A 17,734-nucleotide genomic window follows, 5' to 3' on the forward strand; every position below is an offset into this window, starting at 1 on the left:
AACACATATTCAACTTTGATTTAGCTTAAATGCCTAATCTACACCCATTCGTTTTGGATTCACTTGGGAGCGCCCTCTAGTGTCAGACAAACACAGACTGGTTGGATGTTCATCTTTTTTGTACATAATAATAATAATAATAATAATAATAATAATAATAATAATAATAATAATAATAATAATAATAATAATAATAATAATACAAATAAAATAATAATAATATTAATACAATTTCTACAGATTGTGCTTTCGTGCTTATCTACAGTCAGTCATGATTGTAATATATTTAGAAAATTTTAATAATATAATATTTGATCTGTAAAACACAGCACTAATACATTAATACCCTATCCTGTATTTTTCCTCTTTAGACTTTGACTTTGGCATCGAAAATATAAATGATCTGTTGCTTTAAAACTTTTTTAGACTTATATATTATATATTCTATATAAATTTTCTACATAACGGGGGTAATAAAAAAAAAATCCCCAAATATCTTCATTCAACATTAAAATACAAAACTCAAAAGACTTTTATGAGTTCTAGAGGTGGTTAACCCAGGTCCAGAAAGTAAAAATCCAACCATTTTTACTTTCTGGACCTGGGTTACCCACCTCTAGTTAGTTCACATTTTTTATAGGTAAATAAATTATTTTCTTAAATTTTCTTTTAAACCAAGCATTTTACACCAAATAAATCCACTTATTTTTTAGAACTGCGTTATATTTAAATAAACCTAAAATAAATGTAAGTATATACATGATGTAAATATAAATTATATTAAATATAGTATTAAATTAGATTTTTCCTGGGGTGGTCTTTTATTTTGACTGAGAGAGGAGGCGAGTGTTTCCTGCTGCTGCATGGTTACTCACCGCCACTCGTGTGTGTGAGGCAGCGTGTGAGTGCTGTGTGCAGGTAAACACACTAACACTGAGGGAGCGGAGAGGGTACGGTGAGCTTCGGAGAAAATTCGCTTAACAACGCGCTGCGTTACTAATCCTAATTTACACTAATCCAGGAGGGGTTTGAGTAGTGAGAGGTGTAGAGTAACCGGTAAAAACACAATCTGTTCATCCAGGACATCCGCCGGGATGTGAGCGCGGCGTGCGGGACTCCAGCCCGCGTTGCTGGCGCAGTTACGGCGTGGTTTTGTTTGACTTGTTCGATACAGCAGCGCTAGCGGTCGCGCGCTGGAGCTAAATTTAAAAAGATTTCCTCAGATTAATTGTTAACATTATGCGGTTCATTTTGGTCTTATTTACGACAAGGCTCGCTGGGTATTCGGCTTTTGTTTAAAATACTAAAACTGTTGTAACCTAGCTACTGTTACTCAAACTTTTGTGCTAGCTGGTTAAGTTTGTAGCCGCAGAGGCGACCGTTAGCTAAGAAGCTACTTTAGCATAGCTTAGCCTAGCCGAGCTCAATGTTATGGCAGCTCGGTCGTCTGGCCAACAGTTGTTAGATAACTAGCTATTGCTAGGCTAGTCAGCTAATTTAGCTAGCTTGCTAGCTTAGCTGTCTTTCGCTCCCTGTTGAAGTCCGTTGTTGATAACTTGCTTTAGTTCGGTTTACTAATCGCAGTTTGTGTATAAAAAGCTAAATTTAGGCGTATTTGAGAATATTGGAGGGATAAACTTAGCCTGGGACTAAGCTAACCTAGCTTAGTGTTACTATTTCTGACAACTTTGTAGGCCTATCACTGTAGCTTACCAAACTTAGCTAGGTTAGTGCTATATTGTCACAGGGACAGTTTGTGATAAACTGTAAGCTGGCTATTATTACTGTCATTTTCACCGTTTTATGACATATTTAACTATTTTATACTATATTATAGTTAGCTAGCTACTTAGCTATGTTAGTAATTATACATTTACAGTCATTTAAAGGGCAGTAACTTAATTAACTTATATAACCTGGTTTACCTAGCTAGCGTTAGCTAGGTTAAATGTTTTATTAGCTAAAGTTACTAAGAATATTCAAACACTCTGAAATTGGAATGTAAAATGGTTTAAATCCTAAAAAATAAATCAAATAGAAATATGTGCGATATTTAAAACGTGCTGCCTTATATTAGCTATGTTTTCTGTAACGTTACTGTAATTAACTACATTGGGCATTGTTGAGGTTTTGACGACATAAATAACCTAGCTTAAGTATTTTACGATAAGTCGTTAACGTAGATAGGTTACCTAATTGTCTCGGTATCGTGGCAGGCCTACACTTTTTTGCCTTTGTTTCGGTTTCAATGCTTCTGGTAGATAGCTAGGCTTGATAGCTAGTATTGTAAACTGTCAGATAAAGTTGGCAAATGACATGATCACAGTTTCCAAATTTAAGCATCTAGCTTAACCTAGTTCATAATTAGCGTAGCTAGGTTAGAACTAGCTAAAGCACGTTTGACACAACTAGTTAGCAACTAGCTTTTTAGCGTTAGTTAAGGTGATAGCTGAAGGCTAGCATCTCAAATGGCCGTGTTAAGAAAGTACTTGGCCTTAGGCCGCTAGATTATAGACTGCTAGCCTTAACTAGTTTAGCGTAGTGTATTTTTAACATAGGGTGGTAGTGGTGGTGGTGCTTGGCCAGCAAACTGATGTAGCTTTAGCTACTTAATGTGGCTGTAAATTGGGTTACCAATATTATTGCTTCCTTCGGGCCTGTGTGTGTTTTTCTGGACAGTGCTCTGTTGTTTTTGACAGAGATGAGATGTCTTTTGAGGGAGGGGGTAGAGTGCTGGTATTGGGGAGGGGTGGTGTTGAGAGTGGTGTAAGTGAACACCAGCCCTTGGCCATGTTTGGACTGCTATATTTAAGCAGCAGCCCAATAGGTTGGATGATAGTCTTACAGCAGGCTCACAGTGTTACCCCAGACTAGAAGCATGACTGCAGCTTTTGCACCTGTCGCCTGCTTCTATTTACAAAACGTCTTACGCACATTTCTTGCATTGTTTCTGTTTAAAGAGGTGACTCTGGGACCTGCCTGATTTTGACCTGAGTCTTTCTCCTTCTGTTTTTTTCCCTTAGACTTTTCTACTTTGTACATACATTATTTTGTATATACTGTTTATGATGACTTCAGTGGTTGCTGATGCTGCCCGAGGCAATCGGGACCGAGTGCAGCCACAGACCACACACACCTCACAGCCACAGAAACAGGTTCAGGTAAGTATTTCACATGTACTCACAGGGACTTGGGTGAAGGCGTTGCAGTTCTGTGATGGACTGTTAAGTTTGCTGTCAAGCAAAAAAAATTGTAATAAATAAATAATAAAGTCCCATCTGGACGGGATTACTTTCCCAGTGGGTCCTGGGGTCATTTTCTCTTTAATGGGGGGTCCTCTGTGATTTTTAATCCCGTCCGGAACGACCATGTACGTGTTTTTGTCAGATGTCTTCTAAAAAATTTCATGCTGGATTGGATATAAGTGGATTAATTATAATTAATGCATAGCTAGGGTTCTGTAAAAAGTTTATGGTAGTCATCTAGTCAACAACAAGTTTAAAATGACACAATGACCATATTTAGATATTTATGAACTAAATAGTAGATAAATATTACATTTTACTCCATAGTTCTAGTCAATTAGACTTATATTGAATCATTGGTGTCACATTGTTAGCTATGTAATTCTTTCTCAAATATGGTAGTGTATGAGGGTTTTTGCTTATTCTTTATTTTAGTTAATACATTATTTATATACATTTTATCTCTTCCTTTATCTGGCCCACGTAGAGAACAACGACAGGATGTAGCAGAATTATTTAGTGTGCTCACTAACCTGCTTTGTGAAACCAAAACAAATTAGTCAAATTAGACTACTTACTCATAAGTAGCTTGTAAGGTAAAGTATTGTTTCCTTAACATTTTTTCTCTCTGTCTTGTGTTTTAGGCCACAGCAGAACAGATTCGCCTTGCGCAGATGATTTATGACAAAAACGATGCAGACTTTGAAGGGAAGGTCCAACAGGTAAACAAAACGGCAAAAAAAAAAAAGTTTAGCTCAAAACAACAAAAAGATGCTCATACGTTCTTTACCTAACTGTCCTGTGTGTATATTTGCCGGTGTGTAGCTCATTGAGGTCACAGGCCGAAATCAGGATGAGTGCATGGTGGCCCTTCACGACTGCAATGGGGATGTCAACAGGGCTATCAACTTCCTGTTGGAAGAGGTCACTGCCAAGGTAAATGGGCCTAAATTTCTGTCTGTTGACATTTTATAAAATTTGGTCTGTTTATTGCAAAACCATGTTTTCTTCCTAATTTAATTCCGAGAGATGTTCCAAGAAATGTCTATTGAATTTTAGAAAGAAAGGCACAGTGTTTTGACCAGTTTTAACTTCTGTAATAATTGTAAGGATAACATGAAGAAACTTTAAATCCCTTACCATGTAATTATGAGTTGTAAATATAGTTTTTTTTTTTTTTTTTTTTTGCATGCTTTGTTTGGTCAGGACTCATGGGAGACAGTTGGCAAGAAGAAAACTGTGGGGAAAGATGCGGTAACAACTGAGAACAGAGAGAGAAGGGCAGACAGGGAGAGCAGAGGCCGTGGGGGGCCAAACAGACGAGGCCGCGGTGCATCCCGTGTCCAGGAAGGTATGTGTTTAATAAGAATGGGTATTTTAACACCTTCTACAATGCAGATATGCACAACAAAGACATGTTTGGTTTAAAACCTTGTGTTTTTGCATTTTGTCAAAATTTAATTAGCAATTAAACAATAGAAATGGCTAAAACTTGTCTAGTGATAAACTCTTTTTGATCGATCTCCATTGAAAGTTAAGGTCTCTGCATGATTACATTGATCCAGTAAACTTTTAAACTCACAAAACAAATGGACTATATGAAGTTGATGGAAATGAACGTTTATATGCAAAAATGCAATTGATCAGTTTGAGTAAATTCAGAGGAGGCTTTAGTACCTTTTTGGACATACTCTAGTTTGGATACAGAGTATGATTAGGCTTTTCCAGCAATCTAGAGTGCTTTTTTTGTTAGTGTAGTTATGTGTAGTTTGGTAGAGATTATGATTTGAAACCATGTCTGTGTACATCTCTCAGTAGGACGCTCGGAGGAGAATGGGTTTGACTCTGCTCTGGGAGACAGAGGAGGAGAGCGCGGACGTAGAGGAAGAGGCAGAGGTCAGTATGCCAACACTCCCCTGATTTATGCCTCTGTTTAGTTCATTGCTGGCCTTACCTGGGTTTGTCATATACGACCACAAAAAAAAAAAAATATTAAACTTCTCAGAACCATCCTTAAGCACTCATATTACTTGTTTACATATTAAATATTACATATTAAATATAGTTCTTCTTGTGTAAGCCATGCATTGTACTAGTTGCCTAAAAATATCAGACATTATAGATGATTCTAGATAACTGGATACCTTTTAGCTAGTTGCTGGCAGTTGGTACCCTGAACTGATAAAATGGGCCTGTTGCTATGTTTGTGTTTGTTAGTAGGCTGGTAGAAAGGACAATTGGAAAAGCATAAATGAATAATGCATAAAACCAAACATAAGAACTGTAACAGTATTGATGCTTTTGTTTAAATAAACAAGCTGTGCTGTGGAATTTATTTGCCTAAAAGAGTCGAGAACTTCTTCAAATGGATCACAGTGGTTGTTTAATTTACTGGTTTAATCTGAGTTGATTGTTAATGTAGCAGTGCATGGCAAAATAAGTTTAAATAATATTAGTAATAATTTGAATTTAGTGAGCTTAAGATTTTGTGTCTGTGTGTCATTTAGGTGCAGGAGGCAGAGGGAGAGGCAGAGGAACTGGTGTGAGTAGATTCTCTCAGGGAATGGGGTGAGTAGAAGTTGCATCATCTTTCATTTAACATTAAATATTTCTTAAACGGTTGCTGTCTTTTAAAGAATACGTCAATCTAACATTTCCCAAACAAAAGAGCTTCTGACTTAAAACCAGCTTAATATCATTTGTTAATAGATTGTTGAAATCATGCATCTTTCTGTTGTCCTTGGTATATTTATATTTGCCTCTCCGGGTATGACTATTACGGAGGTGATTGATTGAAAACCTAATTTAGACCCAAAGTACCAAAACTGGGCATAATTAATGTGGTGCTGATTGGAAAAACACTACTTGACTTCAGTGGACAATGCATGAATGCTAATGTTAATGTAAAAATGGTCCTACATCTCAGGACTGGGATGTTTTTCTTTAACTCATTTCTTTGTTTTTATACAGGACGTTTAATCCTGCTGATTACACTGGCCCTGCTGAATCAGGAGAGGCAGTCAATGACACTACTGATGCTGCAGGTATGCTTTGTCCTTAATATTTTTTGTTTAAACGTAGTGGTGAGATTTCGTGATTTTATGTTGCTCTCTTTGTTTTAGGAACCTGGAGAAGTAATCTGGAAGAATGGGCTGCAGAAGACTGGAATGAAGATGTGAGTAATTTGTTTTCAATAGATAAGAGGATGGTTTGAACACTTTTCAGTACTTTTTTTTTTTTTTTAATAAACATAACCTCATGTATGACATTTTCCATCCTCTTGATCAGCTTTCTGAGACCAAAGTGTTCACTGCCTCCTTTGTACTTGCATCGGAGAACCACACAGCAACTAGCCAGGGGTAAGTCTTCCATATTTCCATACTTGCAATTAGCCTGATTAGAACAAAAAATTCTAAATGAGAGTTGAGATTAAATAATTAGCTGAAGGACAAAGGAAAAACAATCGTTCACAATAAAAAACACTGCTTAATGCAGAATTTAAATGCACATCAATTGACAAATTTAAAATATTAAGAAAAAATACATAGAAATGTCATGGTAGATTTAAAAAGAACATCAATGAGCCATATTAATGCTAAATTTTAAAACATTTAATAATTTAATGTGGCATCTGTACCATTTTTTTAACTACATGATGATATGGTCACAGGTCCAGTATAAAACCTTTTTCAATGGTCCCAGGAGTAAATTTACTACAGAATGCATTTTGTTCATTTATTTATTTATTTCGGTCACAGGGTGGATCTGAATTCTCTGTTGCCTAAAGCAACAGAGGTGGATTCAGAGCTGGCTGGATTGGAGCCGGCGTCTCCCGAGCCGCTCATGCAGAGCCTGGTGTTCACCAACTCTCAACAGCACACAGGCCGAACACACACACACAGCTACGCCTCGGCCGCTGCCAACAGCTATGCCGCTGCTGCTGCTGGCACTTTTGCTCACGCTGCATCGGTGAGAAAGCTGTCAAACCCCTCCCCATGCACACACACACACACACACACACACACAAATCCCTCTTAAATATCTGATTGCTTTAATAATTTTGAGACATAATAGACTTGGAGCTCTGTAGGCTACGTTCTGTATTAAACTACTTTGTGTGTTGGATGTAGTTGATAAAAGCCTGTCTTGGGTCTGATGTTAAACTGTCAGTATCTGAATAATTGGAAGTGGATTAGCACATTAGTTCCGTTTATATAAGCATAAAAAGTTTTCCTTCCTGGGGTAAACTGAGGTGGTATGATAAATTCAACTTCACAGCATATAGTGATCAATTTTATTGCCACAATCTGCAAGAATTCATAACTAGTCTAGCAGGTTGTGCAGATTGTGATTTCAGTTAATATTACACAATTAGTTAACTGCTTCCAGTAATTTATACGCTTTTTGTTCTCTTTGCCTTAGTCTTTAGGCTCCAGAGTGCCCCAACTTGATGTACAGAAAGCTGATCCAATCAGTACCCCCCGACTTGCTCCTCTGTCCAGTCAGATAACAGTTGCCCTGACCAATGGCAGCTCAGCTGCAGAATCCAGCGTTCCCAGCCCACCTGCACCTGCACCCTTGGCTTTGAGTGAACCCAAGGCGGAAATCCCTGTTACACTGAGCCACTGTGAGTTCCAGCCTAAACATTGTGATTCACACTGTATTCAGGAAGCTGACACATTTTTACTCTGTGAATCACTTCAGAGAACTCTCACGCGCACAGTTACTTCACAGCTGTCCAGCTCTACATTAAACTAGAGTGTGACTATATGCTATTGTAATATTGAGTCTCACTTTTCATTTCTGTGCACTTTCTTTCCAGTGGATTTGAAGGCCCAGCCCGACCCCTCCCCTATTCTCAGTCAACTCACCCAGCACCACAACCCTATCCTCCAATCGGACCTGCCGGCTCAGGGACGAGATCCATCTCCCCCCCTGCCCCCTCACAACAACCCATCCCCTGTGCTGAAAACCCTGGTGGAGACCAGCGCCCCCACAATAGCTGAAGCCTCTCAGCCCAAACACATCAGGCCACAGAGGCGCAGGCTGCCCCCTCCGTCTAAGGTAAGAGTCTTAGGCAACAACTGGCGTGCTTTCACTGCAGTCTGTCCTCAGAATTAATGCTGTATGAAATGTGTCCTAACACTGGCCCATATATATCAAACTTTTTGGAGTAAGAATGCTGATCCAGGAACAGTTAAAGTTTACTGAATTCCATTAAGACAGCTGTTGTGAGGTGGTCCTAGATCAATACATTTACTGAGATTCATGGAATTCTATATGCACTCAAAAATCAGTTCAAGATTGGATTATATTTAAATAGTCATGTAAACAGCATGACTATTTATGAATGCTAAACAGAGAGCTGGATTTTAGCTCTGTACTTGTTTCTCAGGCTAATAAGTCTGTGTGAAAACGGACCATGATTCTGTAAATAAGAAACAAGTATTTAATACAGCACTTTTGGAGCAGCACTAAAACCAAAGACTTGAATAATCATCTTTTGGCTTGAAGTTTGGGTTTTACTTTTGTCACTCATTCCTTACTCTTGGAGTTAATTGGCTGGTTGCAGAATAGAAATCTGAATATTGCCAGACATGTCTAAACGGAGTTTTCCCTTTATCTAATTACCTTCATTCATGTTACCATGTTGAATTACTGACAAACTGACATTCTGCCTTAATAAAATTAGAGAGTGCATCTAAATGTATTCTAAGCTTTGTGTAATGAAATCTACTATTAAACATGGTGAGTATGATGGATCTGTTTATTGGCAGAAACCTGGCGATACAACATGCTAATTAAAAAAAAAAAATATATATATATATATATATATATATATATATATATATATATATATATATATACATATATATACACACACACATACATATATATATATATATATATATATATATATATATATATATATATATATGTGTATATATATGTGTGTGTATATATATGTGTGTGTATATATATATGTGTGTGTATATATATATATGTGTATATATATATATATATATATATATATATATATATATATATATATATATATATATATATATATATATATATATATATAAAATCAATTTTGAAAAGAGAAAAAAAAACCCCACAATATTTACCATCATATGCATAATATGAGTTTAAAAGTTTACTGGGATCGTAAGAGTATATCACTGCTGTTTACCAGTCAGTGCTTGAACACAACGCAACCAATCTTCACATGTAAACTATTATTAAAAATCTTTACTACATTTTTGATAACCAAGAGTTGCAAAGTAAATACTTTCAATACTTTTCTCACACCTTTCACATCTGATTTACCAGATTCCGTCTTCGGCAGTGGAGATGCCAGGCTCTGCTGATGTGTCTGGGTTGAATGTGCAGTTTGGTGCCCTGGATTTTGCCTCAGAGTCTGCTGTGGAGAGCCCCAGCCAGTCAGAAGCAAGCAGTCAGGAAATGGCACCTACTGCTCAACCAACGCAGAGCAGCTTGTACTCCAAACCCAGCACTCTTAGGTAGGCTGTGTATGAGAAATGTAGTTGTAAGCTAATCAGCCAACAGGCAAAAATAAATCCATTGTCTAAACTGAGTTTTTAGTCTTTGTCAAATCAAAAACTTGGCTTTAGAGAGCTTGTTCTTTTTGTCTTTTTTTAGTGAGCCATTGAGTGGTCTTCCGCCTGCTCTGCCTACAACAGCAATGGAGCCCAGATATCCCTCTCCATCTTTGGGCTTAGCCGCTGCTACAGCATCTGCTGCCTCAGCATCCACTAGAACAGAACCCTCAAGGCTGTGCAAGGACTCCACCACCACCTCCTCCACTGCACCTCTCACAGTACGGCCAGCAGCTGCTTGGTTGCTTAGTTTTATCTTTTTGTCTTTGCTTAACATTTTGCCTTATTATGTTGTCTTTGTAGTCTGTAGACCCGTTGTTGTGATGTATTATATTGTTTGTACTTATCGTGCAATGTATGTACGTAACCTTAAGTCTTTGATGGCAAAATTGCCATTTTGTTTTTCTTAGTGAGGAGTGCGGATTAACATAATTGAGCCTGTATTCTTAATAATTAATTATTAATTTTAAACTGATGTTAGTGCATTATTATTCTATTGTTTTAGCTATCAATAAATTACTATTTTGAAAGCTGTTATTACAATTAAAATAAAAAAGTTAGTCTGACAGGCCTAGAAGGCTTTTTTTTTTTTTTCTTTAAGGTAAGTTACAGATTTTATTGACCTTATAAAACGTTTGTCTGCAGAATGGATACGGTGAGGTACGAACGTCCAGTACACAAGATGGTATGTCATTGTTTGATCATCCCTGTATTTTCTGTTTTTGAATAACCAAAGCCTTTCAGCCACTTTTCATGCTTAGAAGTGCAAAGTAACTCTCATGAATTCTGTTTTGTTTTTGTAGTTGTTTCAAGCACTCCTCAGTCTGTGTCTATAACTATGCCCTCGTCAACCATACCACCATCGTCTGCACCAGCCCCTGCTCCAAGCACCGCTCTGCCCTCCCACAACAGGTGTGTTTTAGCACAATTTTACCCAGGATATGAAAACCTAATGTCATTTATTCTGTATGATCACATTTCTTCTTATTTCTTTCTTTTGTCAGTCATGTAAGCAGTGGAGCTACATTAGGCTCTAATGCCCCCACAAGCACTGCATTCAGTGTAAGTACTTAATTACCTATTCCTGTCTTTTTACACCATAAGGCGCCCCATTATTATAAGGCCCACTATCAGTGAGACACTTTTCAGCAGGTCCCGCCGCTGGGTGGTGGTGGAGGGGTAGCTAACTTAGCTAAGTTAAGGAAAGCTAAGCTAAGTAAACAAAACTGTAACAAAGTCAAAAAAGTTCTGAATGTTAATTTACACAGGTTTCTCTCCTGTAAACTGTTTATTTGGGTGAGTAAAGTGTTTTCATTTATTTACAGTAAACTTAGATTCCTGAATTTCTCTAGCACTAAGGGTGAAGCATTAGCAGCAGCAGCTTAACCCTAGCTACACTGAGGGACCCTGAGTGCTCCTGTTAGCCAGGACAATATTAGCTAGCGCTTTGTCCCACTTAGCTTGTTTTAACACGATAAATGCATAGGCTACAATCAGATATACTCACCTCTGAACAGCGAAAGAGCTAGTGTGGTTAGTGGCTAATGCTGCTCCAGCAGTGCTAACAGGGGTTAGCAGCAGGCTACTGATAATACTTGCCTCTGAACGGGGAAATATCGGTTGGTGGCTAATGCTACTCGAGTCTCTGTGCTGGAGAAACTTCACTGTAACTCCTGTATAAGGATTAACTTCAGCTGAGTGGCTTTACTGCTCCTTATGTCCTGACTGGTATAATTCATATTTAAGCGGCACTGGATTAGAAAGCGCACTGACTATTTTTGGGGAAATTAAAGGATTTTAGGTGTGCATTAAAGTGTGAAAAATACAGTACTTAAAATCAGACATTTACATTGGACTTCCTTTGTTTCAGATGGCCAGTGATGTCAGCGGAAGTCCGTTGACACTCCCTTCTGGATCAACAGTCAGCTCTGCAAGCTCAGTTGTCAACTCCAATGGTCTAATCACAGGCGCTCCTGGGCTTACCACCAATGGCCCTTCTGCTCCCTCCACGGCTCGCTCTGCACCAATGCAGACCAACACCACCTCTGGTGTGTACTGCAATAAACACAATAAACATCTGTAAATAAAATAGCACTGAAACTTGTGTTATAAAGCTCTGGTGATGCAAACACGTGTGTTGGAGGTACATTAGCCTAGAAGCTGACCTATTAGCCTGCTAATCAAATTAGTCTGCTATATTAAATGCTGCAGATAGACAGCAGCTGTTTTATTTTACATTCTACTTGCATAGACCAAATTAAATAAATGTGTTCATCACATCACTTGATGACATATTACTTGGTTTACCTCTTAAAACTGGTTATTTTGAGCTGAAAGATATGACGTTGCTAAGAAAACAGAAGTTAGCGGTTGTTTTTTGTTATCTCAATATGGCTTGTCTTTAATGTAGTACTTTTGCAATGATATGTGGTGCATTGAGCATTGTTCGATACCATGGCACATTACAAAGTCATGGCGCAGTTGCATTAGAGTTGAGAATTTTCTTTTTGGAATGTTCCTGTCTCTTGCCGGCTGCATACAGATAGAAAGGTACATGTAGGAAGACTTGTCTGGACATCATGTCACCTTTACCTGTATCCATTGTTTCACATTAGAAACAGTCTAAATAGTTTTGTAATAACCTTTTGTAAAATTTGCTTCAAAATCTATGTCTTAGTTTTGTCAACGTCCTGAATTTTAGATGTCTCTTTTTTTTTTTTATTGCTCAGGTAAAGCTCCACCCAATCTAGCTCAAGGAGTACCACCTCTGTTGGCTAATCAGTACATCATGGGTCCTGGAGGACTGCTTCCTGCATACCCCGTAAGTCTACAGCCTCAGAATCAGTCTGTTTTGAGCTTTGCTGTCACTTTAAATGTTGTTAATTAAAGTAAGTACAAGTTCGTTTCTCACAATTCTTATGTGTTTTGCTTGTGCTATAAAGCAGATCTATGGCTATGAAGACCTACAGATGATGCAGTCCCGTCTGCCCATGGTGAGTAGATCAGTATACAGGCCTCATTTTGTCCCACTTAAGCATCAGATACCTGGCAGCAGTGGTGCGATCGTATAATGAACAGAATTTTTGTTTGCTGTTAAATAGGGGTGGGCGATATGACCCTAAGATAATGTTAAGATGTTAATGGTATTTTCTCAATAGTGATTCTCTTGGTGTGCTTTTCAAGAATACGCTACTGCAACAACACAAAAATTAAATTGTATTATTGCATGCCATATTATATGGCACACCACTAACTGAGATATTTAAAAAAGTCAATGAGGCAGAATGTCATGATACTAATAATGCACTCTAAATATCTCCATATATACAGGATAAAATTCAAATAAATGATACTGGATGTATATAGTCTGTCTCTAGTAGATACATAATGGTAAATGAGAACAGTGTTAATTTTTTTGTTGTTGCTAAAAACAACAAAAAATAGTACACTGTTGTGATAATTAGGGGTGAGTGATATGGCACGATATGTCAGGGTATAATATCGTTCACAATATTCAAAAAAGTTGGCGCCATTATTGCGTACGATACGATATGGCACACCCCTACTGTTAGAAAAGATTTGCTACATTATTTTAAACATTCAGATCTATTTTCCTTGGGCTTAAGGTCCAGTTTGAAGGGGTGGGTGGGTTTGTGAACAGTTCTTCTACAGCTCACTGCTGCCCTGTGATTGCTCTATTCTCTGCAGGATTATTATGGGATGGCCACCTTCCCTGGCACTGCCCCCCTTGCTGCCAGAGATGGAGGACTAGCAAACAACCCCTACTCAGGTGATCATCTTGTTCATCCAGAAGTGCCACATTTTTCTTGAGAGTTGGCACGATTCTTAACTAGATGTCTGTGGTGTTTTTGAGTGTTTGTGCTGGAATATACCCACCGTCTATCTTGTAACATGTATTTTGTCAGACTAGAAGCTGCTGTCAAAATGTTTTTTTTTTATATATCGCTGAAGTGTAAACACTTACAGATTATTTATTTATTTTGTACATGGTATGGTAAAGCAAGCTCGCAACACTGACCTAATAAATTCGTTAAATTGATCCTCTTAAAATACAATGCTTGTCATATATTTCTTGTGGAAAAGATTAGATTTTAATTTACTATTGAATAGAGATGTCTTAACCACATTTTTTTGCTCCCTATTTTGAGTCCCCATCCGATACTTTGGTAATGCAGTGAAAAAAGAAAAACATACAAAAACAGAAATAACAAACACATCCAAGTTGTCCATTTTAATAATTTTAATTATTATTATGAAAACAACAGTATCAAAACAGCCAAATTTATTACCAGATAAACAAGTACTAAATAGCCATATAAATTATTTGTATTTATTTATTAATATATTTAAAAAGTCCCTAACATTGAGAAATACTGCATTATGTCCTGTCACGCTGAGTAATATATTTATAAATTTATGTAAAAAATATATATAAAGTTATATAAAACTGAGTCCTTGATCACTGAAGCTTATTTCTGTTTCTGCTGATCACCTGAGATTTCCATTGCACATCCATGTCAATAAATTCTTTGAACATGTTGTACAATCTACAGATAAATCTATAAAGAATAATAGTATTAGTAGGGTAATGTTATTGTATGTAATGCATTTATTGGCTTTTGTTTTCACACATTTCCTCATACTATTTTCTCACTGTGTATCTTAAAGGTGAAGCCACCAAGTTTACGCGTGGTGAAGCAGCCTCTCCGGCACCCACGACCAGCCTTTCTTCAGTCGCCCAATCCCAGTCAGAGCCAGGCACGGTTCCTCCTCAAACACAGGGCCCACAGAACCCCGGCCAGGCTTTTCTCAACCCCCCTCTGCCCCCTGGCTATGGTTACACAAGCCTGCCCTACTATGCTGGTGTGCCAGGTGTGCCCAGTGCCTTCCAGTACGGTCCCACAGTCTTCATGTCCCAGGCCTCAGCAAAGCAACACGCAATGGGGCCAACTGGCCAGTACCAGCACCAGGCCAGCTATGGTCAGCACGCCTATGCTTCAGGTCCGCCTCCATTTAAGGGTTTCAGAAATGTTTCTAATATATACTTTTGTCATCCTAACGTCACAGCTAAATGATTGTGGTGCTTGATTTGTAAACCCTTCTTCTCCCCTCATGTCTGTGCAGGTTTTGATGATCTGGCTCAGGCTCATGCAGGAGGAGATTATGGGAAAGGAGGATATGGAGGCAGCTCGCAGTCACAGGCCAAGCCCAGCAATAGTGCAGGAAAAGGTCCCTCATACACTCTTCCCTGTGTTACACTAATCAGTATGATTTACTGAGAACATCATATGCTCTTCTTTAGAACTCCACATTCAAACCAGTGGTTGATTAATGGTTGAAATATGAGCAACAGAAGTGCAAACACGATAAACTTGAATTTCTCTCCCTACAGCACCTGGATTATCAGGTTCTGCCAGCTCTGATCTTGGTGCAGCAGTGTACAGCAAGACCCAGGTAAGAGGCGCAACATCATTAATGGAGCAGTTCAACATTTTACCTTTCTGTAGGTTTTAAATCAGGGAAGCAAAAATGTTGATAGATTGTTTTTAAACAGTATATGTTTGCCGGGGTTAGCAGCAGGCTACAGGATGGTATACTCCCCTCTGAACAGGAAATGGCGGTTAGCGGCTAATGCTGCCCGGTGCTGGAGAACTGAACTAAAACTTTTGTATTACGCTGCACTTCAGAGGAGTGGCTTTGTTGCTTCTTACAGCAGGACTGGTAAAATTAATACATAAGGCGCACCTGATTAAAAGGCGCACTAATGATTTTTGGGAAAATTAAAAGGATTTTAAGTGCGGTACATGTGATGGTACAAGGTACATGTGAGCCTTGGTTGCTCCTTGGGTTCATCCTTCTCTAGTTCTGAGGGAGTTTTTTAATGCTTCTATCACTCAGTGGGGGTTCTATGTTGTATGTTTATGTTCAGTGATTCTCTGTATAGCTACTTAGTTCTAAAAAGCGCTGTATACATTTAATTTTTATCCCTTATCCTAAATTATTTTTAGTTATTTAGAGGACTGTCAAGACCAATGGGAAAATCCTTTTATTAATCCATTTGGTTCTGTTTCTCATTGTTTCTCAGTCATTTGATAAGCAGGGTTTCCCTGCAGCGACCCCTGCAACGTTCAGCCTGCCGTCTGCATTGGGAGGCACAGGACCCCTAAACCCTGGTGGAGCTCCTGGCTATGCACCTGCCCCCTTCCTTCACATCTTGCCTCCCCATCAGCAGCCCCCATCTCAGCTGCTACACCACCACATGGCCCAGGACACACAGGTACACAGATGTTTCACTGGAATAAGAGTGGCAGTGCATGGGACTGTTAGTGGTTGACATTCCAATGTCTGTAGTTCTTCTGAATTTAACTGGATAATTGGATTTGATACTTTGATTTTAGAAATCCTGTAGGCTACAGACTTAAAGCAGTGTGTAGCGTTGGTTATGTTCTAGGTCAAAGTGGCCCAAATCTGTTTAAAAAGAGACCAAAAACATAAACCAAAGGGATGGCCTTTTTACCAGCAAGCTCAAACACATAATTAGGGATTAATCCATCAGCCCCTGGAACCACTTGATAGCCCATGTGTTGATAGCAAAAATGAAACCAAAACTTGCATTAAGCTGTGTTTTTTTTTTTTTTTTTCCTGCAGGGTCCACGCAATCAGTCCAGCAGCATGCAGAAGAGCCAAGGCAAATCCAGTTACAGCAGCTCCCCCTACTGGGCCAACTGATCGGAAATTGGAGGTTATGTGAACAGTCCAATTCTCAACCTTCAGTCCTGCAGCTGGCCTGAAACACACATTATACACACACATACACTTACACACTCACACACAATCTCTCCCTACCCTCCCCACCCCCTCCAAAGTTTTCCTCTGCTTATTTCTTTTGTTTGTTTTTCTTTCCTCCCAATTCGGTGTTTCATGTAAAATATTAATGTAAGTATTTATATATACTGTAAATGTTAAAAAGCCGAACATGAGTTGTGGTCGCTCCGTTTTATTTTTTTGAAGGATGTTTTTTTTTTTTTTTGCTTTTGTTTACTTTTTAAAAACTGCAAAGATGTAGCGAAAAGGAAAACTTTTGAGGGAGATGGTGGAAAGAAAAGAGGAGGAGGGGAGAAGATGGGGGGATTATGGGAGAGGTTAATTTTAAGGAAATGAAAGCATTAAATGCTTGTTACATGGTGGGGTTTGCCACGATAAAAGGGAAAGTGTTCTCCTTTACACTGGCTCCAAGGTTGTCAACATAAAAAGAATCCCGCAATTTTATATTGAACTCCTGTTGCCCTCTGAATAAAGGTTCTGAGCTATTCATTCAAAGTGTCTGCTTCCTTTTTTCTCCTGAACTGACATGCCAAAAATCGTGATATAACTGCAGGTAAATTCATGGTGTTACCCCAGAGGAAAGCCTGGGAATGTCAGACATCATATCCACATTCAATGCATCAGTTTTTTTTTTTGAACAAAAACACAAAAACTGATGCAGTGCATGAGATTCAGTCAACTTATTGTCTCATTGTCCCAACAGTTTTCACACACCTGGATTTTAGACAGGTCCAGATATTATATACCCGATTGATATTTGTAAGGGACTTGTGATTACTCGCTGAGTTTGTGAAGTACTTCTTTCAACAGTTCACACAAAGTTGCTAAACCAGCACAGAGTGAACACAGTTTGCCAGTTTCCATCCTGAGGTTTTTGTCAGTGGGCTCCAGAAAGTCCTTTACTGGAGTCAAGTGAAATACTTGCAGACTGGTGTGGAAGCATAATTGTACTGGATTTTACACAGATCTCACTTGTCAGACACTTTTTAGGAGTGGTGTCCTGCCTGCTTCAGCAAAGTTACA

General features: G+C 38.5%; 1 protein-coding gene across 4 annotated transcripts; it reads left to right on the plus strand.

The window, feature by feature from the left end:
- Positions 1-835: 835 nt before the first annotated feature.
- Positions 836-17,200, plus strand: ubap2b (ubiquitin associated protein 2b). Of its 4 annotated transcripts, none has more exons than XM_007260156.4 (27): positions 836-918; positions 3,024-3,161; positions 3,890-3,967; positions 4,071-4,181; positions 4,452-4,596; positions 5,061-5,141; positions 5,753-5,813; positions 6,216-6,289; positions 6,368-6,420; positions 6,534-6,604; positions 7,004-7,214; positions 7,668-7,872; positions 8,068-8,309; positions 9,579-9,769; positions 9,909-10,086; positions 10,511-10,550; positions 10,669-10,777; positions 10,870-10,927; positions 11,736-11,913; positions 12,595-12,686; positions 12,808-12,858; positions 13,574-13,655; positions 14,555-14,887; positions 15,011-15,115; positions 15,279-15,340; positions 15,972-16,163; positions 16,535-17,200. In XM_007260156.4, exons 2-27 carry the CDS (start codon positions 3,066-3,068, stop codon positions 16,613-16,615), a joined length of 3,180 nt encoding a protein of 1,059 aa, XP_007260218.3. In that variant the 5' UTR covers positions 836-918; positions 3,024-3,065; the 3' UTR covers positions 16,616-17,200. The 4 variants fall into 4 exon arrangements, with proteins under 4 accessions (XP_007260218.3, XP_007260219.3, XP_015464055.3 ...); XM_007260157.4 differs by having other exon boundaries at positions 12,811-12,858; XM_015608569.3 differs by having other exon boundaries at positions 866-950.
- Positions 17,201-17,734: the final 534 nt, after the last annotated feature.

The sequence above is a fragment of the Astyanax mexicanus genome, chromosome 12 (genome assembly GCF_023375975.1).
Source record: "Astyanax mexicanus isolate ESR-SI-001 chromosome 12, AstMex3_surface, whole genome shotgun sequence".
NCBI classification, from domain to species: domain Eukaryota; kingdom Metazoa; phylum Chordata; class Actinopteri; order Characiformes; family Acestrorhamphidae; genus Astyanax; species Astyanax mexicanus.

What these genes read in the sequence shown, in the direction of transcription:
- ubap2b (XM_007260156.4), top strand. Translation starts at nt 3,066, where the DNA reads ATGATGACTTCAGTGGTTGCTGATGCTGCCCGAGGCAATCGGGACCGA. An exon ending in AGATTCTCTCAGGGAATGGG is followed by an intron (nt 5,814 to 6,215) that starts GTGAGTAGAAGT and finishes GTTTTTATACAG; the next exon opens with GACGTTTAATCCTGCTGATT. An exon ending in TCCAAACCCAGCACTCTTAG is followed by an intron (nt 9,770 to 9,908) that starts GTAGGCTGTGTA and finishes GTCTTTTTTTAG; the next exon opens with TGAGCCATTGAGTGGTCTTC.